Below are 21,458 nucleotides of genomic sequence, written 5' to 3'. Positions count from 1 at the left end.
ACCTAAATGGCCACTAACTCCTGCAACAAACGTTTCCCTTTCTGTTTAAAAAAAACTAGGAAATTCAGTGACAAAACCTTCGTTAGCACAGAGTTCAGGCTGCCTGGTGATATTATCTCCTGCCCTTCCAGAGCACAGTGACAGCTCTGCCCCCCTGCTCCCACTGCTCTCTCCACTGGTCAGGACAGCTACACTGAACACCGGGAATGCAGCTGCAGTGCAGGCAGACACATGCTGCAATTCAAATCTGAGGAACACAACACAAACAATGGCACCTCCCTGTAACCCTTCCTCATGTCTATTCACTGACAGAAAACTTAGGGTAGGTCTACACTACTGCAGTAAGTCGACCTAAGGTACACAACTCCAGCTACATGAATAATGTAGCTGGAGTCGATGTACTTTAGGTCGAGTTACAGCGGTGTCTACACCATGCAGGGTTGATGGGAAACAGTCTCCCGTTGACCTACCTTACTCTTCTCGTTGGGGGTAGAGTACATGGGTTGACTGGAGAGCAATCCACGGTCGATTTGGCGCGTCTTCACTAGACCCGCTAAATCAACTGCCGGTGTATCGATCAACACTCCGTCGATCCTGGCTGTCGTGTAGATGTAGCTTTAGTTACCTCCAGGCAACCTTAACTCTGTATTATCTCATGCACTTCCAGAACGCTGAGTTCAGCAATACTCAGGCCTCTAAAACTAGGAAATCCATCAGGAAGGTAAATACCCAAACAACCTTAACTCTGCCCCTTTGGAGCTGTCAATAACCACTGGGAATTGGTTGCATGCACTAAAGTTGCATCCACTGTGCTTGGTGTAGCTGTAATGGCTAGAGAAGGGATTATTTGGAGCATATTGGCAGAGCTGTCACAGTGACATCAGGAGAGTGCAGGTGTACCTTGAGGGATCAATCATGCCTCATTTCAGCGCGGAGTGGTGCAGATTGTGTCAGTAGCAGGGCACAGGCTCCTTGCCATGGGGATTGTCAGCAGCCTGGTGTCAGATATGCCAGTGATCTCCAGGGCTTGGTGAGGGGTAAGTGAAGGCAACGTCCCAGAAGAAATCCACACCCACAGGGCAAGGGTGACGAGGCGATAACATTTTGCAAGTTGGGGGTGGTTTGTGTGGAGTAGGCTCAGTGTTTGAGTGTAGACCCAGATGTTCGCTGCACCTGGCCTAAACCTCATGTCCTCGTTACAGAACTAGCTGCATCTCTGTCCCCTGGCTGGTCTTTCTGACAGCACCTTCAGGAGTCAGGCCTCCTGCCTCTGCCTGTCCTGGGAGTGGGAATTCCTCAATTCTCCCACTCTTAGACCAGGCTCTGGGCTACAGGGCCCTGTGTATCAACCACTGTTACCCTGAAGGGGTCAGACACGAGCCGAGATCAATTCCAGCTGGTGGCATCAGTTTGGGGAGGATCAGAATCATTGTTTCCCCATGTGCACAAAATAGTTGTAATAACCACAACACGTTAATGTCACCTGACTGTTCCGGGGTGTCAGTGCGTCTCGTTAACCCCTCGCTCTAATGACTCAAATTTGGGCCACTAACCCCACCCTAGACTCCAATGAGTCACAGCAATTTTCAAGACAATCTGAGAATGTGTCCGGGTTTTAGAGACCTTAGAAAAATGGATATTAAACAGCAAACTAGAATCGACCTTATCCAGAGCAGAGTTGCTGACCCACTATAATAAGAAAAATTGTGTCATCTCACAATTAACCCTCTGACTCCACTTATTACCGCGCTGAAGACATTAAATCATCATCAGAAGTCACTGACCTGCCACCTGCAGTTCCAATATAGCATCTTCATAAAAGACACTGGACTTAAAAAAACACGTGTAATGCCCATTGTCGGAGGGTCGGATATTGCGTATTCTCAAGGAAACTCTCCCATTGGTGATGTCATCTTTCAAGAGCTCAGTTCTTCCTCGATATTCCTGCATTTGCTCACCGTACTGATCCTGCCCATCACGGTACAAGTGCACAGCTGGAGAGAACTGGGATCGGAACCATCTCAGCTCCATATTCTCAGCGCTTATCCTGGGGAAGAGGTGGCAGGGCAGGACGGCCTCCCCACCTAGGGAGGCAGTGATTGGGTGGTCAGGTCCAGTCACTGTGAACTGTGCTGTGAAATGTACAATGAAAAATGGAAATTAAATCAGAGAGGGGCTGGAAGTGGCATTAATTCAGCAGTAAGACACACAGTAAGAGAGCACCCTGTGTTAAAAGTGAGAGACCATTTAAAGACAAAAGCCTGATAGAGCAAATTTATCATAAACCAAACAAAGGACTGAACACATTACACTTATACCAAAGGATTCACATCTGGCACATGGGACTCTCTGGTAGGTTCCAAATTCTTTCAAACCTTTGTCTAAGGGTTTGTCCTCTTGGTTAACAGGTCCTGTCACTTTGCAGCCCAAGATCTTGGGCCTCTGGTCAGTTCAAATCCAGCTTTTATACCAAAAATCTTTCTTCTCTTGGGCTTCTGGGACATGGTCTAACCCAGTTTATGCAATTCTCCCTAGGGGTGGTACATCTCTGGAGCTGTTACCTGTCCCACGTAGATTACAATCCCAGACCCACCAAGACACATATATCAGGTATAGATACCATTGATAAAGGGGGTACAAAAATAAACAGAACATGCATACAGTGAATTTGATAGTTCCCAAAATGCCACAAGTGGCTGCAATATCCACCACACAGAGTTCACATGTGAGTGTTATACATTGTCCCTATTATCTCTGAATAGGGCTCTAACTTCTCATGGGCACCCTGGGGATAATGGTACTGGGGGCCTGGTTCTCTGATACACCAAGGCCTTTTTGTGCTGCTCCAACACAGGGACCTCCTCAACTGCAGGGGTGTGTGTGTGTGTGTGTGTGTGTGTGTGTGTAAAGTTTTACAAGGTGTAAAGATATGAAAACAGATCATCACTCTGCCGACACTGGCTTTAAAGGTAAAGTCAGAGGGCGGATAATGGAGAGGGGGGAGGAGGCAGATAGAAAAGTGCAAGAAACAGAAAACCGGTCACCGTGGAACTGCACAGGATGTGGGGGTCTCAGTGCAGAGACTCAGCATCAGGAGAGACAGAGAGAGCTGGTTAAATTAACAGGATGGAAACCACTGCAGGAGTAGCTATGGAGCCATCCCGGGGGTGGAGTGGGTCACTATCAGGGCTTCACTGAGGACACAGAGTGAAGAAGCCGGCAAATAACCTCACATCCTCACTGTGAGATGAGGTCTGGCTCTGAGCTCTAGTCAGATGCGTCTGGTGCAGCATGAATGACTTGTGGGTTGTTACGTCTAAACTGGAGTCTAGGATTCAGGACTCCTTCATGGCTGAAGAGTCTGATTTGTGACGTATACGGTCTGTCAGTGCAGCGTATAGGAATTGGATAGTGCCCTTTTAAATAGTTTGTGAACCCTGTAGTGGTGCTCACTGTGCTCTGTGTTTTAGAAGCTGCCAGAAATCAGCCATAGCAGTAGGATGAACGCAGTGTACAGGCCTGACAAGATGCTGTATAGATAGTAACCATGGTTACTGGGGACCCAGCTGTGCCCTGTGGTTTCTCCACGTTGCTGGTTGTGGGGAGGTTGAGCAGACGTGGTTTATAAGATAAGGCAGTGATGTGAGATGTACGGTGATGACCAGCAACAGTTGCAAACCCAGCGAGGAGGCCGGAGCTCCTACCTGACGCCAGCCTGTGGACCTGTAGAGCGAGGCAGAGAGTGACGTAGCCAGGCAGAGCGGAGCTCACTGTGGAGCCGGGGGAGAACGAGGGAACCTTCCCCGTCATCGTAGCTTGGTCTGGGGAACAGGAGAAATAACAAACCAGACGGTGAGTGTGATGCATTGACAGTGCCATGGTTGTCTGACTTTCACAGCCCTGGTCCACTGGTCAGTTATGTTTACATGAGCACAATTCCGAATATTCGAACACTAAGGTCAGAGGGGACCATTCGATCATCTAGTCTGATCTGTGACACAGGCCAAAGACTCTCACCCGTTTACCCCTGTACTGAGCCCAAACTTGTGTTTGACTGAAGCATCTTCCAGAAAGTCACCAAGTCTTTATCTGAAGACAGCAAGAGATGGACAATTCATCCCTTCCCTTGGTAGTTTATTCCAGTGATTAATAACCCTCACTGTTACAATACTGTGCCTTAATTCTAATTTGAATTTGTTCATTTTTAAATTCCAGCCACTGGTTCTTGTTATGCCTTTCTCCACTGTATTAAAGAGAGCTTTAGTACCATGTGGCAGATGGGGAACTTTACTGAAATATTTTTGTGAACTATCGGTAGGACTCAGCAGCGATGCCAAGGGGATCGGTACAGTTTTGGGGGAAAGAATTGCTTCTCTCGCTGGGACATGGCCGAACAGGCTAGGTATCTGAGATGTAGAGCCACTCAGACTGTCTGCGCTGGGATCAACACAGATCAATGGAGGATCTTGAAAAGACAATGGGAAGCCTCAACAACTGAGCATCAACTTCTAGAGCAAGTTTCTTCCCCCACCTCTCTGCAGGGAAGAGGAGCAATAGCCCAGACCTGGAGCACAAAGGGAGAAGGTGTCAGGTGTCTGTGTTAAAGAACTGGACTGACAGAGACACAGGAACTCACTTGGGATTTAGACACAAAAAAAGGGACAGGGAGCGAGTGAGCCAAGCTGGACCCTGCGGCAACACGGCTCGGTGGAGCCCCAGCTCTGGACCCCTCTCTTAAAGTTTGCTTCTCTGGGCTGACCTAAGGACTTTCGGATTCCATAGGCCAGGTGACTAACACATTGTTACAGATATTCACTGAGAACATTGAGCCCTGAAAGGGTAGAAAAAGTCTCCTGCAGGAGTCTGGGTTGGTTGGACTTGCTGCAAGGAGCCACGGAGAAAGCCAGGGATCGCTGGTGCTCAAAGGCCCAGTTTGTGAGTCACTGAAGCCATGGACCTGTCTCTGTGGAATTGTGTGGATCGTGGGGTTCAGAACAATAAAGGCGTCACTCCCAAGGGCCTGGCTGAAGGCCAGGGCACAGACCAGACCTTGTGAATCCATGACACAAAGTCACCTCTCACTCTACTCTTTGCTAAACTGAACAGATTGATCTCCTTCCGTCTCCTTCTGTGAGGTGTTTGCTCCAGCCCCCAAATCATGTTTGTGACCCTTTTCTGCAGTGTCTGGGATATTTTGGGGTGCAGTCATGTAAGGGGTTGCGTCACTGCCTGCCCTGCCCTCCCGAGTGCAGCTGCTCAGAGCCCCTGGGGAACCTGCCCACGTCACACAGGCACCTGCCTGGGAGCAGTTCAGAGTTGAGCTCTCTTGGAAACGTGGCCCTCACCCTCTAGAGGCTGCATTGCTGTGAAGGGCAGTGGGGGGCTTCCAACAAGGGCTCACACCACATAGCGCCGATGGAAGCTCTGGCTGGGTCTGGACTGTGACAGGATGAAGTGGCTGTTACCTGCCTTAGGCCAGGACAGCAGCAGGGGCCGGCATGGCCCAAAGAGCAGCCACACTGGGGAGGAAGTAGGTGAGAGCAGGGCTGGCAGGTGAGTCACTCACTGAGCACCTGCATTCGGCGGCGGCTGCTGATAGCAAGCCAGTAAGAGGTAAAGCTCCCCCCTTCCTGCCAGGAACCCCCCTAAGGGAAGCAGCAGCCTCACCTGCCCACCTTTGGGGTGAGCCTCCCCCGGAATGCAAAGGGCCTCGAGGGCACAGATAGGTGCAATTTACACTCAGAGGGGGAGATTTTCACAAACACAGGGGAGTTAGGATCAATGGGGCTTGTGCTCCTGAATTCCTTAGGAGCTTTAGAAAATCTCCCCCTCCCTGGCTGAAAATATTCATCAATGCAAAATTAGCCAGTGACTATTGGGGGGATAGGGTTTGTTGCTATGCTCTCCAGGTAGCCCAGCCCCACCCTTTGGGCCTCAGTTCCTGCAATGTTGTTCAGACAGCCTGGCTCAGATACTCCTCTCCTGGGCCCCAGCTGCTCTGCTCTTCTCCAAGAAACAGGTGCCAGCAAGCCAGGGAAACAAAAAAGCAAGATGGTGCCTGGCTGCATGCAACAAACCTGCTGAATTCTCTGGGATCTTGGAAAAATGCTAAATTCCATTACCAGGGAATGTTGTGATAATCGGGGTAAAAATGTCCCTGAATTGTGAGTGGAGCTATGAGAAGTGAGCAACATTAATACTCCCTGCCTTAAGCAGGAATAGTGGGGGGTGGCCCTGACCCACCCCTGAGAAGTCTAACTGCATTATTTCCACAAATCATGGACCCTGAGCTGCTCTGGGCCCTAAGCTACTGTTTAGTCTGATTATGCCTAGCATCGTGGATGGGCAGCTTCTCAACTCAGGGGAAGGGAAGGGACCTAGGGGGAGGGGCAGAGTGGGGGTGGGAAGAGTTGGAGTAGGGAGGCGGAGTTGGGGCAGGATCTCAGGGGAGGGGGCGGGGCCGGGGCCGGGATAGGGCACTTGCTGGCAAAACCAAAAGTTAGCACCTATGGCCTCTCCCCATCCCCCACCCAGGCAGGGACTTATCCCGTGTCCTGGCAGGTGGCTGGGGTGGGGTTGAAAGGCACTGCCAGGGGACCTTGTGCATGTCTCTTCCTCGCTGGTGTCTCTATCCCTGGCTGGTCACTTTGCCCATGTGCTGGGAGCTTTGAGCTGCTCCCCATGGAGGGAGAGCAGGAGAAACCAGCCTCTGGTGACTGGGGGTCTGGGCACAGCCGGGCCCTTGTGGGAGAGGCTCAGGGGTCTATGCGCTGGGCTGGAGCCTGTCCGGTGTCACTCTGTGTGTCCGGTCCCTACCCCTGCCCCTCCCCGCAGCTCCTGCTCCCCCGGCCATCCCCTGGGCGGGCTCCAACTGTGGGCTGGGACTCTTGCCAACTTTCGGACAGAACGAAACCGAACACCCTTGCCCCACCCCTTCTCCGAGGTCCCCCCCACTCACTCCATCCTCCCCACATCGCTCGCTTTCCCCCACCCTCACTCACACGCTAATTTTAACCGGGCTAGGGAGGGTCCCTTTTCGACTGGGTGTTTGGTTGAAAACTGGACACGTGGCAACCGTAAGTGCCAAGGTGCTGCACTCCCCCGACCCCGCCCCAGCTGTGTCTGGCTGCAGCCCCCCAGGGGTGGGTGCAGGGTTGGTGTGATCCCTGCCCCGCTGGGAGGGGCTGTGTCTGGGACCCCGGGGCTTTGGTGGGGTGTTGCAGGACAGGGCAGAGCAGAGCAGAGCAGAGAAGGTGCCTCGGGTCACAGGGCTCCCTGGACGGGGGAGCACCCGGCCTCCCCCCACCTGGCCCCCTGGCCCAGCCCGGCTGTCGGAAGACGCCTGCCCCGTTCATCTCCATAGGCGCGCTGCCTGGGGTGACCATATTTCCTCAAAGGGCAAACGGGACACGCCCTGGGGCTAGCCCAAGGCCCCCCCCCCCCCTATCGCTCAGAGCTGGCCTGAGCCCTGCACTCCCCCAACCCAGGACTGGCGTCAGCCCCTCCCCCATGCCTCCCATGCGGGCTGGCCCGACCCGCACCCGGGTCACTCACCGAGGCTGCAGCCCCGGATCCGCACACGGGGTCACGGAGCCGGAGCCGGAGGGTTGGAGACCGGACCCGCCCTCATCATTTGTGTGAATTTGTAGCTGAATTGACGGGGCCGAGCCTCCCCCCGGGCCTCCCCGCGCTTCAAAACTGAAAGTACCAAAGTAGCTGAAAGTGAAAGTCCCGGTCCGTGGCCCGGGCTGGGTGGGGCGGAGCAAATTGCTCTGAAAGTCCCAGCCCCCCCCAGGGCTCGGAGCTGGCGGGGTTGGGCCTGGCGGGGGCAGTTCGGTGGGGGAGCCAGTGTCGGGGTGTCAATGCCCCCCCCCGCTGTTCCTGCCCCCCCCCGCTGTTCCTGCCCCCCAGGGATCGCTGGGCTCTCAGTAATTCCCCCGCCCAGCCCCGTCCCCACAGCCCTGTCCGGCGGGGGAAACGAAGCAGCAGCAGCGAAAAGCACCAGCCAGGTTACCCCCCCGCCCCGCCCCGGGGGGAGGCGGAATGAGGAAGGACAATGAGGCGTCTTTGTGGCACCTCAGAGACTAACAGATTGCGAGGTGAGGTGGGTTTTAGCTTCTGCTCAAATAAATGTGTTAGTCTCTAAGGTGCCACCAGGGTTGTTTCTGCTGATACAGACTAACCCGGCTGCCCCTCTGAAACCTGTCAGAATGCGGAAGGGGGCCGATGCTGCGGGGGGAGGGGAGCTGAAATCCGGAGTGACTAAGTGGGACCGGGGTGGGAAGCAGGAGCGGATCAAGGGGGAGGGGCAGGGGGGGAGTGACTCAGGAACTGCCGGGCTGTAGCTGGCTCGGCTCCTGCAGGCGCTCAGGGGGGCAGAGCCGGGGCGGGGGGGTCAGGGAGGGCAGCAGCAGCTCTGGGACTCGCAGCGCCCCCCCCCCCCCCCCGGGAGCAGAGCTGGGGCGAGGAGGGGCCCTTGGTGCAAAGTCACTTTCCTGCCCGGCCCCGGCCCTTTCCCCGGGTCTCTCCCCTCCGCTGCAGGCTCCGGCTCAGGGGCTGGTGTCGGCAGAGCCCGGGGCTGCCCCAGGGGCTGGTTCCAGCCCCCGGCGTGTGTCCCCCCCGCGGGAGCGCCATGGCCAAGTCTGAGGGTCGGTGAAAGCTGCGGGGGGCTCAGGGCTGGAGGCGGAGGCTGCGGGAAGCGGCGGGTCCGTCCCTGTTACGCTGTCACCAGCAGCCCTGGGCCCTGACCCAAGGGGCTGGATTTTTATAAATCACATGAGTTCCCCTCCCGCCAGCCCTGCTCCTTCCGGAACAGGGAGCAGGCGGGGGAGCAGAGCCCAGATCTGGGGCCGTGTCCTTGTTGCTCAGCACAGATGCTCCCAGCCACCAACACCCTCTGCAACGCCCCCCCCTCCCATCTCCCCAGCAGCCCTTAGTCACAGCAGCACCCCCTGATGTGTGAAATGGGAGGGTTTGCAGGGTCAGGCCCTCGTTGGCTCTCATATATTATTGCTCCATATTTCATACAGGGGAAGGCGGGATCCAGGAAGGGGGTCTGATCGGAGGGGGTGGGGGAGGGGGCGAGACTTCAGCACTGAAGCCCAGGTGGGGAAAGGGCTGAGATCCAGGCAGCTGAAGCTGGCCAGTGTGTCAGGAACTGCTTCACATCGGAATTTGCTACCAGGAGCCAAAACCGAAACTCACATGAAGACTGGAGCCTAAGCCCTGGTCTACACTACGAGTTTTGGTAGAATTTAGCAGTGTTACATTGATTAACCCTGCACCCATCCACACAATGAAGCCATTTTTGTCGACTTAATGGGCTCTTAAAATCGATTTCTGTACTCCTCCCCGATGAGGAGATTAGCGCTGAAATCGACATCGCCGGGTCGAATTTGGGTTAGTGGATGCAATTCGATGGTATTGGCCTCCGGGAGCTATCCCACAGTGCTCCATTGTGACCGCTCTGGAGAGCACTCTGAACTCGGATGCACTGGCTAGGTAGACAGGAAAAGCTCCACGAACTTTTGAATTTCATTTCCTGTTTGGCCAGTGTGCGGAGCTCATCAGCAGAGGTGACGATGGAGTCCCAGAATCGCAAAAGAGCTCCAGCATGGACCGAACGGGAGGTACTGGATCTGATCGCTGTATGGGGAGAAGAATCCATGCAGGCAGAACTCCATTCCAAAAGACGAAATGCCAATATATTTGAAAAAAATCTCCTAGGGCATGAAAGACAGAGGCTATCACAGGGACTTGCAGCAGTGCTGCGTGAAACTTAAGGAGCTTAGGCAAGCCGACCAAAAAACCCAAGAGGCAAACACCCACTCGGGGTCAGAGCCCCAGACATGCCGCTTCTATGATGAGCGGCATGCCATTCTAGGGGGTGCCCTTACCACTGCCCCACCCCTGTACATGGACTCCTGCAAGGAGGGAGTCTCACGCAACAGGGATGAGCATTTTGGGGACGAGGAAGATGAGGAGGAGGGAGAGGCTGAAGATACCGCACACCAGGCAAGCAGAGAAACTTCTCCCCGACAGTCAGGAACTGTTTATCACCCTGGATCCAATACCCTCCCAACCGTTCCAACCCGGGCTCCCAGATCTTGAAGGCGGAGAAGGCAGCTCTGGTGAGTGTACCTTTGTAAATATAATTCACGGTTTAAAAGCAAGCGTTTTTAATGATTAATTTTCCCTTAAGACTTGGGATGCATTCGCGGCCAGTACAGCTACTGGAAAAGTCTGTTAACGTGTCTGGGGATGGAGCGGAAATCCTCCAGGGACATCTCAATGAAGCTGTCCTGGAGGTACTCCCAAAGCCTTTGCAAAAGGTTTCTGGGGAGGGCAGCCTTGTTGCATCCTGTATAGTAGGACACTTTACCATGGCAGGCCAGTAGCAAGTAGTCTGGAATCATTGCATAAGAAAGCATGGCAGCGTGTGGTCCCGGTGTTTGCTGGCATTCAAGCAACATCCGTTCTTTATCTCTCTGTGTTATCCTCAGGAGAGTGATATCATTCATGGTCACCTGGTTGAAATAGGGGAATTTTATTCAGGGGATATTCAGAGGTGGCCATTCCTGTTGGGCCATTTGGCTGTGGCTGAAAAGAAATCATTCCCGCTGTTAGCCACGCGGTGAGGGGAGGGGTGAAGCCATCATCCCAGAGAATTGGGTGTAGGGGGGGTTTAGTTGGGCTTGTGCTGCACGTTAACCCGAAAACATCAGCCCCTCCTTTTAAATGGCCAATGTGTCTTTTTCAATTTTAATCTCCCTTTTTTTCCTCTGGCAGCTGCAAATGTTTCAACGCTGCCACTATCATCTCCGTCCCAGAGGCTAGCGCAGATAAGCGATAAGGCGAAAAAAACGCACTCACAATGAAATGTTCTCTGAGCTTATGCTGTCCTCCCAAACTGAAAGAGGCCAGCAGAATGCGTGGAGGCAGACAGAGGAATCCTATTGCAGCAAAGCCATCCACTATGACCTGCACATTTCCCAGGGTCACTACCCTTGATAGCAGCAGCTCAGTGATTGCATTGACTACTTGGATCACGGCAGCCCCCACAGTAGTTTTACCCACACCAAATTGATTCCCGACTCACCGATAGCTATCTGGCGTTGCAAGCTTCCAGAGGGCTATCGCCACTTGCTTCTCAACTGTGAGGGTTGCTTTCATCTTGGTATTCTTGCACATCAGGGCAGGGGAAAGCAAGTCACAAAGTTCCATGAAAGTGCCCTTATGCATGCGAAAGTTTCGCAGCCACTGGGAATCATCCCAGACCTGCAACACTATGTGGTCTCACCAGTCTGTGTTTGTTTCACGGGCCCAGAATCGGCGTTCCATGGCATGAGGCTGCCCCATTGCCACCAGGATGTCCAAATTGCCGGGGCCCGTGCTTTGAGAGAAGTCTGTGTCCATGTCCTCATCACTCTCATCACCGCGCTGCCGTCGCCTCCTCGCCTGCTTTTGCAGGTTCTGGTTTTTCATATACTGCAGGATAATGCGCAAGGTGTTTACAATGCTCATAATTGCCACGGTGATCTGAGCAGGATCCATGCCTGCCGTGGTATGGCGTCTGCAGGAGAGCAGAGTGGCAGCGGAAGTGGTCGTTCAGTGACAATGGTTTGCAGACCTACTGCACCGTCTGCTGCCAGGACACAACAGCTGAGCAGGCTGCACGCTAGCCGTGTTATGGTGAGACAAGAGCAGCCGAGCAGAGTTGCAGCGGAAGTGGCCCTGTGGGACCACCAGGAGAGCAGAGTGGCAGCGGAAGCGGTGGCTGACAACCTGCGAGGTGGATTCATGAGAGCAGGAGAGCAGAGCTGCAGCGGAAGCGGGAGCCCATGAGAGACAACAGGGAGAAATTTGCTATCAAGACAAGAGCTGGAGAGCAGAGTGGCAGCGGAAGCGGTGGTTCGATGACGACAGTTAGCAGTGCAACTGCACCGTCTGCTGAAAGCAGTATGGCGCCCGCACAGAAAAAAGGGGTGAAACGATTGTCTGCCGTTGCTTTCACGGAGGGAGGGGCGACTGACGACATGTACCCAAAACCACCCGCCAGAATGTTTTTGCCCCATCAGGCATTGGGAGCTTAACTCAGAATTCCAATGGGCGGCGGAGACTGCGGGAACTGTGGGATAGCTACCCACAGTGCAACGCTCCGGAAGTCGACTCTAGCCTCGGTACTGTGGACGCACTCTGCGCACTTAATGCGCTTAGTGGGGACACACACAATCGACTGTATACAATCGCTTTCTAAAAATCGACTTCTATAAATTCGACCTAATTTCATAGTGTGGACATACCCTCACTTTAAAGCAAAGTGAAAGCTGAGATCCCGGAGAACACGGCAGGTGCTTCGCAGGAGAAGTGCCAGCACTTTCCGGCTGTCCCTGAGCCCTGTCAGTGAGCACAGAGGCTTGGGCCTGATCTTAACGTGACACTTCGGTCTCCCTGGCTTCTGTGCTGCCGTGCTGTAGCTGCGCTGCTGAAGCCCCTGTAGTGTAGACACGGCCTGCGAGTTCCTGGGGCAGAGAAGCAGCTCAATGAACAAGGGACTTGAAGCAGAAATTTGGGACAGTTCAGGCCAAACTGAGGGTGTCAGTGAGTCTGGCCCCTGTGGGGAGGGAATTCAGGCCATTTCCCTCCCTTCCTTCTGCAACCCTGGGCAGGGCCCTAACATCAGCCCATGTCCTCCCCTCTCTCCTGGGGTGACTTTTGTCGTTCAGTTGCAAGTGTAGCCTAAGCTACAGCCCCTGAACTCTGCCTTGCCCGCAGTGAGGGCACTCTGCAGGCAGGCCGTACAGCGCAGGCTGGCACTGCGTGATGGCACAGCTGAGATTCAACTCCATGCAGAGAACGACATTAAAAAAAAGTTCCGGTGGCGAAGTCAAGCATGTAAACACTGTGAAATGCCAGAATTAAGGTGCCTGAACAGCCAGATCACCAGTATCAAGAGTCGACAGCTCAGGTTAGAGCATCATAGGCAGGATTTTTAGTGCAGTCACAGTAGCTTTATTTCTCTGTGGGCTCCATGGGAGTGTTGACATTGACTTAGACAGAAGCAAGATCAAGCCCTATATAGGCAACCTGGGGGCTTGGGGCCAACTGCTAGAAAGGTCCAGGTGCTGCACCTTGGTTTCTGCTGCATTGTTTTCCCAGAAGCCACTGGTGTCCAGACTTTTTGGCTTACTCTGACAAGCTACAGTTGATCTCATTTTGAAGGTACAGCCTGAGTGTCTCCGTTTTGATGGCACAGTCTGGGGACACACATTGTCAGGCTGTAGGAGGATTCGGGTTTTATCTTTGACCCCTGCCCCTCGTAGTTTATGCAGCTGTAGCCATGGATCTCAGCATGCTCAGAGCTGCACACCTCAGGGGGGCATGGGAAGGAAATGGCTTGGGGACGTTCCCCTCTGGGAGCCCCATGACCCGCTCCTGGGGGCACGCAGATCCCAGAGCTCTTCGGCTTGGTTGGAGGAATTTATGGTGTCTGCCATGACTCGGAAAGCTGCACATCTCTTCAGATACCCACTAAGAGCATCCCGACTGCAAACAGCAAGCGTTGCTGATGTCTGGCTCACAGGCCAGAGAGCCCATCTAGTGGGTTGTAAAGAATGAGACATGGGAGGAGCACAGAGATGAGGAGAAGTTCATACCAGGGTGGTTTGAGCAGGGGTTCACGGGCGCACTGACACCCACAAAAACCCTGCAGTGGTCTCTTCTGTCCCACAGGGCTGGGCCTGGCTCCCTGCTGTGGGTGTTGTGACCTGGGGGTTCTGACCACTTGCAGCAACACCTTCCACCTCTGCACTGTGACCCTAAACCCAGCCTGATGGAAAGGGGCAATGGGGGGAGCGGCTGTAGAGTGAGCCTGTCCCACACTCAGCCTGCAATGGGGAGTCAGGCACAGCCCCATGGGACAGGACACAGCACTGCAGGATGAGTGTGGGCTGGGCTCACTCTCCAGCCCCCTGCCCTCTGGCCTCCCCTCGGCATTTGGCGGGGATTGGGGCTGCGGTGCTGAGGCAGCAGGTGCTGCTGTGGCTGGTCTATGCCCCCTCAGTGGGCTGAGGAGGAGGAGGAAGGGGCAGTGGCAGGGAAGAGCAACCCATTGAATCGGGAGGCTCCCTCCACCACTGGCTCACACAGACAAATGTTTCCCTGGGACTCCACAGCTCCAAACTGGTGGGGGTCCTTTAACTTCCTCGATACACGCTGTGCAAGCAGAAGGGGGGGGGTGTGACTCCACGTTCTCCAACCTACTTCAAGCCGCTGCTTGATACGGGATCCTCGCAGGGAGCAGGGCCGGCACTCCCCAGTGGGGCTGGCCAGAGTCTGACTCCGAGCTCTTCAGCTGTAAGACTCAGAACTGACCCATGCAGAATTTGCACTTTCAGAAGTGGGACAAAGAGCTAAAGTGAGGTACCCACATTACAAACAAAGGAGGCTTCAAATTGCAAGTGAGATGGAATCTGCCCCTTGGTGAATCCGAGGTGCTCTCGACCTTCAGCTCCTTAGTGCCAGATGGTGACCAGCCACTGCAAAGGGGTGAAGAGTGGAGGGAAGGTTTCAGAGCCTTTCCCACCACGTGACACCTTCTGTGCAGGGGCCAGTCACATGAGCGTTCCTGGTGCTCAGGCAAGCACACAAGCTGAAACCCCATGGCAGTGGGGAGGACTTGGGGCCACAGCAATTGTTGCACTGCAGAGCTGGCCGGCCATGATGGCGGTGGGTGGGAGGGGGGGCACACTGCAGCATCTCAGACACTTCTGTGACTGGGGGAGATCCAGGAGGCAATATCTCCTGCAGCCCCTTGGGCTGGTGCGGCTGTGCACCACCCCCAGGACAGCCATTGATTCACTGCTACTGTTGTCTCTTAGTGCGCCCAAGAGGACTCCAGCCTTAGGAAGAGGGCACCAGGGAATCCAGGGTTATTTCAGATCATTCAAGAGAGCTGGAGCTGAATGAAAGAAGTCTCTGTCATATCCCTGCTTAAAGATTTTATTATTTCCCTTTCATTTTCTCTTATTACAGAGCTAATTTTTCTTGGAAACTAGCTGTGATCACATGAAAGACCTGACAGAAACCATTTCTGGTTCTGTGAGTTGAGTTTGCCACAATTAAAACTGAAATCACCACCTGCCAACCGGGAATGGGATAGGCCGTGAACATTTGACTCTCAAGTAATAAAGCAGGGAAGTTTTACCATAAAGTCACTCTTATCAGTTCCAGTTGCATTGCTCACTATTTACTTGCTGACATTTTCATTTCTACGGTGAAACAGGTGAATTTACTTAGCTGGTCCTTTTCCCAGAAATACCAATGCAAACTAGACAGAACTGGTCTCTAAGATTGCAGGCAATAGGATACCCTAAAGGCTACATGGCATTGTGGTTGTTACAGGCCAGCCCACTGAGCCGTTGTACAGTCACTCATCTGTTGTGAGTGAACTGAATTACTGGGTCTCCTATACTTCTGAGCCAATTGGCTCTGGGCAGAGTCTAGTCACTATATCCAGCCCTGGGACTCTAGGGCTCACTCCTGGGCTCAGACCATTTATCTACTGTCCTCCCTTAGGATGTGGGGGATCTGTCAGCAGCTTCCTAAGACTCTGAAACCAGCGTTTGAGCCCCTCTAGCCTCCACGTCACTTACACACACACCCTCAGAACTCCCCCTAGGCTGTGGGCACCCCGGACTTACACGTTAACCATTTCAGAAACAATGTGGAGGGGAAGCAAGGCACACAGGCTTAGCCAAGGAATTTCTTAACCACGGAGTCTTTATTCATAAAGCACAGTTGAGTAATATAACCAGTCCAGAGATGCGCCCTCCTGTAGTCTGAGTTCACCCCTTCTTGTACGTCTGTGGTTTGTCAGTGTTTCAGGCTGGCCAATGTTGCCCCTGCCCTCCTTCTCCTTCTTTCATGTGGCAATGGTCAGCCCCCTTGCAGAGAAGACCCCCCACCCCTGAATAGGGCCATTGTGTCTGTGCAATGTGCTTGATCTGCCCACCAGGGCCATCCTTAGGATTTATGGGCCCTATGCAATATTATTAAACTGGTGCCCCTAAACCGGCACATTCGGCTCTGTGAATACGGCCCCGGCCTTCTGCCTTGGAAGGAGACTGCCGCGTGCACTGGGTGTGCAGGACCAGACCCGCTCTTGCCTGCTGTCCCGGTCATAGGCGCGGACTCCTGGGCTGGAGCATTCACAGGGAATTTTAGTGGGTGTGGAGCACCCACCAGCGCAAAGCTCCCCTCTTCTGCCTCCCTTCCCCAACACCTCTTGCGTGCTGGCAGCCCCACACTTACCAACTCCTCCCCCCCCCCAATGTTTCCAGAGCACCGTGAACAGCTGATTCACATGTTCAAGCTCTGTGAGGGAGGGGGGAGGAGGCGGGGCGGGGGTGGAGCAGGGGCAGGGGTTTGGGGGAAGGAGTGGAGGGGGGCGGGGCCTGGAGTGGAGTGGGGGGGTCAAGCATCCCCTGGCAAGATGAGAAGTCAGCCCCTATGGTCCTAGTGGTGCCCCAAATTTTCAGGTGCCCTACACAGCCGCGTATGCTGCATATGCCTAAGGATGGCCCTGCTCCCCACTGGTCAATCTGTGTACTTCCTAACAGCCACTCATGCTTGTCCCCCAGCTTCTGTATAGAAATTCTTCTACTCCATAGAGATGGGTCAGTAGCTTTGAGTCATTCAAAGTTGATGGCCCCAGACTGCAGCCTTGATTGATCTCAGCGATGGTCCTTCAATGCAGTATCAAATGCCTTTCCCAGGCAGGGTAGCCTTCAGGAAGGCAGCACTATAAACTGCCCCAGGAAAGTCCAAACTAGTAGAGTTTGAAAGTTAACCCTTCAGCACACAGTGATCTTTCTGTAGTTAATAAATCAGTTTTATATTTTATCTAAAACAGTGTGTTTTGGTTGAAGTGCTTGGGAAATCTCAGGTCAGTTTACAAAGGCTAGTTAGTGTGTGTCCTGTCCACATCGAGGGAGGGGCGGACTGGGTGAAATGAACTGACACTGGCCAGGCTTCTGTGCAAGATGGTAAAGTTCTGGGGTGCAAGGCTGAGGAGCTGCGTCAATCAGCTGGAGCCTCTCTATTGTTGGTTCATGAGTTGCTCGCAAAAGCATTCGTGTAAGTCGGTTGGGTGAGTCCCTGCCGGTGGATGGCAGAGTAAGGGCAGCACCTGCCAGAGCTTTGTAGCTTCTCATCGGCATCACGGTGTGAGGGGAAGCTCAGGTTGGTGGGACAGAGGGCTCAGCAGTCCCACAGTCTGGGGACCCTGTCACAGTGATTAACACGCCCATCTGAGTGGTGGGAGACACAGGGTTCAAATACTTCCTGGTAGGGAGGTGGGACTGAATTTGGTTCCCCATATTCCAGCGCAGTGCTTTAACCACTGGGATAGACGTGATAAGGTGGGCACCACTATCTCTTCCATTGGACAACTGCTTGAACGGGACCCAATCTGGTAGGCATGCTGGGAGGATCAGGCCCCATATGTGAAATTGGCAGCTGAATGCCAATCTTCCCTGGTCCATGACTCACTTGGGGGCTTAGGTGGGAGATAGGCATCTCACGCTCCTAGAATGGGGCAGCAGTGTACACGGCCAGAGGCAGAAACACAGGTGCCAAGGGAACTTGTACCCTGAAAACAGGACATGCATCTTCCCCTTTCTGAACCCCAGCGCCTGCACCCTGTCCCTGATTTCGCCCATCTGCCCCTCTCCTTCCCTCCCTCGTGCTCCCTGTTTCACTCTCCTCTGGACTCCTTTTGGCTCCTACACAAATTCTGCCCATCCCACCCCTCTCATTTTCCTGTGTTAGCCCCCTTTTATTGCAGGAAGCAGATTTTTGTCTCAAATGAGGGCAGAGTGAGGGCAGTGGCTTCAGGGGATGATTTATTATTATTATTCAAAGACTTTTATTCAATTAATCTTGAAAAGACTTTGGATTCTTAAAGGTTCAATCGTGATCATAGGTGCTTCTCAGCTTCTAGGACAGTGATGGAGTCATAACAGAGGATTCCTCTTAGGGTGTGCATGGGAGGGTTGCTCCCTGGACAATGACAGACCACATATAGCAAGGGAGGGAGATAGAGCCTGCATCTGCACTGCCAGATTCTGTTTCCTACTGGTCCCTTGATGTTCAAGCCCCCACCCCCCACTATCCCGGGGTCCCACATTCTTACAAGGAACCCCTTGGGTTAGATGTTAACAGATGTTTTGCTGTGTGTGTGTTCCCTTCGTATGCTGCCCCAGCCTTGTGCAGACAGCTAGCATGGCAGACGTTGAGCGAACCACCCAATGACCACAAATTCCGTTAAGGGACGAAGGAACCAGGCTAGGTTTATTGTTGACAAAGCACGGTAATAGCACCTGGCAGCCTCTATGAGGATACTATGACTTGTATGCCCACCACTATGGATGCAGCTCAGTAAGTGGCGGGACTTTCCACTGCCACCTAGGCCGGCCAAAGATACTCCCTCTGAGACACAGCTTTATACAGTACTGGATTTACCATAGCGCCGGGCCCAAGCTCAGAAGGGGCCCCATGACATTTACTTCCTCCCCTCTCACAGCGCTGCAGAAGCCGAACCTCAGAGCAGCAGGTATCTAGCATGGGAGCTGAGAACCCACGGGGCCCTGGGAACTGTAGTTGCTTGGCCAGCTCCCTGCAAATAGAGCCGGCCCTGGAGCAGGGAAGGAACTACATTTCCCAGCTATCCCTTGGCAGCTATCAACAGGTACGGGAGGGCGGAAGCTGAGACCCCATGCACTGCAGCTGATTGTGAATGGAGAGCTGGCTGCTAGAAGGGGGTGGCACTTTGAATGGGGTACAAGTATGCCCAAGGAGTCAAAGGCTTTTGGCCCAGATATCACTTCCCCAGACTGGATTAGCGATGCTTGTGTGACCTCGCCTGGCAGCCCCCAAAGAAGGAACTGGGTGGACTAAATGGACAGTGCACCTCTCCATCAGAAGCCTAGCAGGGGAGGTATGTGGATCCCACCAGGAGAAGTTAAAATGAAAAGGAAGGGAGGGGAGGCTCTACTAGAAGACCTGGGCAGCTTTAGATACAGCAAAGGAGGATTTCTACGTCTGAGCCATGAAAGCAGAAATTGACTTTTCCTTTCCAGATTCATCTAATAGTGAGAAAAGTAATCTTGCACATGCTTTCCAGATTTGAACACCCTCAAAATTCAGGACTGCTCAAGCTCAATTTTGGCCGCTGTTACTTCATTTCTCCCAAATCAAACATGCTGATCCACTGTAATTTGCTGTAGGAAAAGTAGGATAAAATTGAGCAACAAATGCTGGGGTCTTCCCAGTGCTAACTAGGACTGGAGTTGCTATTTTCGACAGCCATTGCCATTTTTCTTAGTTTTATTTGTTTAAAAAGAAGACCGTGATATTGCATTGGCAAATTCCGCACAGAAATGAAGAGTGGAAGAAAAGAATAACAAAGGCACCTCAACTTTTCCTCATTTATGTAGGACAGTATATGGATCGGCTATCCTCCAGTCACACAAGCTGAAAATTGTTCCACTTGACTGCAGTTCTGCAACCATGCGGGAACCCGTCCTTTCTGTGTTCTGGACATATCCAGAATTCCTGCTGAATTCAGAAGTCCTTGCTTTTGTGACCACATGGGCTGATATTTTCAGCCCTGGTAAGCGAAGTAGGTTTACACTTAGTAATTGGGCGGGAGGCCTCTCAGAAAAAGTTAAGTGGTGTTAGGAGGTGTTGCTTATTCACTAGGTCACGTGAGACCTTCCTGTTACAATAGTAAACCAGTGCAGCACAGAATGCACCTTGCTCCTGGAGTCTAGAACGGGGTCCTTTGCTTCTATACACAGCCCATTAAAGACAATGAAAAGACTCCCACTCACTTCAACAGGCTTTGGACAGAACTGGTTATACACAGGGTCACTCCACTGTCTTCACAGGGTCCTGGTCCCACAGTGGAGGGGGGCCCTGTGAGTTTGTTGCAGAGCTGCTGCTCAGGGATGGGAACCTCCTGGCACCCCAGTCTCCAAAATCATTCAGGCTGCACTTTCTACATGACTATGTGCTAGCTGAGGGGTGCGTGGGAATTGGTGGCCTCTGCTGCAGGTGATGGGCATCTCAGTTCCTTAAAGCCATGGCCCAGAGGAGGGAAGCGCCTAACTCCAGAGTCTGCAGCTGCCTAGGGCCAGCGCTGAGGATTTAGAGTCCATAGTGCAGCCGTTGCAAGGTTCAAGCATGCTCAGCCTTGGAATTGCCACCCCTCCCTTGCTAGCAGCTGCAGCTATCTAAGGCTGACCTCTGGCGATTGGCCCCATAGCTGTAGCCAGAGAAGCTGCAGGTGGCTCTGTGACTACTGGGGGCCATTAAGCTAGGAGCGGATAAAGAAACTGAAGTTAACCTCAAGGAGCAGAGGTCACCTGTAGGAAAGGAATGTCCAGGGGAGCAGGGAAAGAGGAAGCAGATCAGGCTTGCAGGGGAGAATAGCTCCAGCCCAGCTGGCTAGGGAGCATGTCCAAGGTAGAAGGGAAACAAGCATGGGGCGAAGTGGTGGTGGCCAGGCAGTAGACTAGCATGTAGATGGGAGCAGAGGGAGAAAGGCTGGTGACTTGAGGTTCCCAGGGGCTAAGTCCTCACTTTGGGGAAATGATGTTTGCAAGTGGCTTCCTCAAAAGGCAGGATGGGAGCTGAGGGAGGGATTTGTCAGAATTGATCAGGTATCTGCTGGCTGTGAAACTTTATTGAGTTGAGCCCAGAACCACACACAGTGACTGGTGACATGGGGTGGTCCTGCAGACATGGCGATAGAAGGTCTGAATGAGGAAGGAGTCAAGGAGCTACATCTGTGGGGAGTTTCCCCTGATCACTATGAAAGTTCTGCTCACTGTGGACACCGGTAAACCCACCTGGGGACAGCTCAGTGAGAAGAACTGGGGGCTGAGGGAGCTGTGTATGGCAATGCAGATAGCCAGGTAGAGGTGTGTGATCAAAATGGAAAACGTCTCTGAGATTCAGCGCCGGCTGCCTGTCACAGGGCGTACTAGGGCAGCAAGGGCACTGCAGAGCAGGCCCACACTGGGAGCCCACGACGACGACATGGGGGCCCACAAATATGTTTGGCGCCAGGGCCCACAAGAGGTTAATCCAGCCCTGTCTTTATACCCCAACACAAACACGTTAGTGCGGCCCCCTGACATTGCCTTGTACATGTTGGTTCAATTAAAATATTGATTGTATATTGTGATCCTGACCTTAGCTTTTAGGAGAGCTCAGGGTGTTCCTGTTGTCCTTGGGGAATGTTTTTGTACCATTCTTGATGTCCGAATGTTTTGGCACTACTTGACATCGGGATGTGTTTGCGTGAGTGCTCTGTGACTAGCACTTCTTAGTCGGATTCTGTGAACAGCTTCTGCCTCCTCTCAGGCCTCGAATACAAGGGCTTATGTCTCGGG

General features: G+C 53.3%; 1 protein-coding gene across 1 annotated transcript in view; it reads right to left on the bottom strand.

Annotated features, from left to right (window-relative positions):
- The window catches only part of LOC311530849 (butyrophilin subfamily 1 member A1-like), a 137,434-nt gene extending 129,670 nt beyond the window's left edge, over positions 1-7,764 (bottom strand). The window contains exons 1-3 of the mRNA XM_084647800.1: positions 7,555-7,764; positions 3,705-3,821; positions 1,785-2,132 (exon numbers count right to left, since the gene is read on the bottom strand). Of these exons, the coding sequence (XP_084503926.1) occupies positions 1,785-2,132; positions 3,705-3,810 (454 nt within the window). The 5' untranslated portion in view covers positions 3,811-3,821; positions 7,555-7,764. The remainder of the gene's footprint in view (positions 1-1,784; positions 2,133-3,704; positions 3,822-7,554) is intronic.
- Positions 7,765-21,458: the final 13,694 nt, after the last annotated feature.

Source organism: Lepidochelys olivacea (genome assembly GCF_965140295.1).
Source record: "Lepidochelys olivacea isolate rLepOli2 genome assembly, chromosome: 14".
Taxonomy (NCBI): Eukaryota; Metazoa; Chordata; order Testudines; family Cheloniidae; genus Lepidochelys; species Lepidochelys olivacea.
Note: the sequence above shows the minus strand (reverse complement) of the source record. Positions and strands in the feature narration are given on the sequence as shown.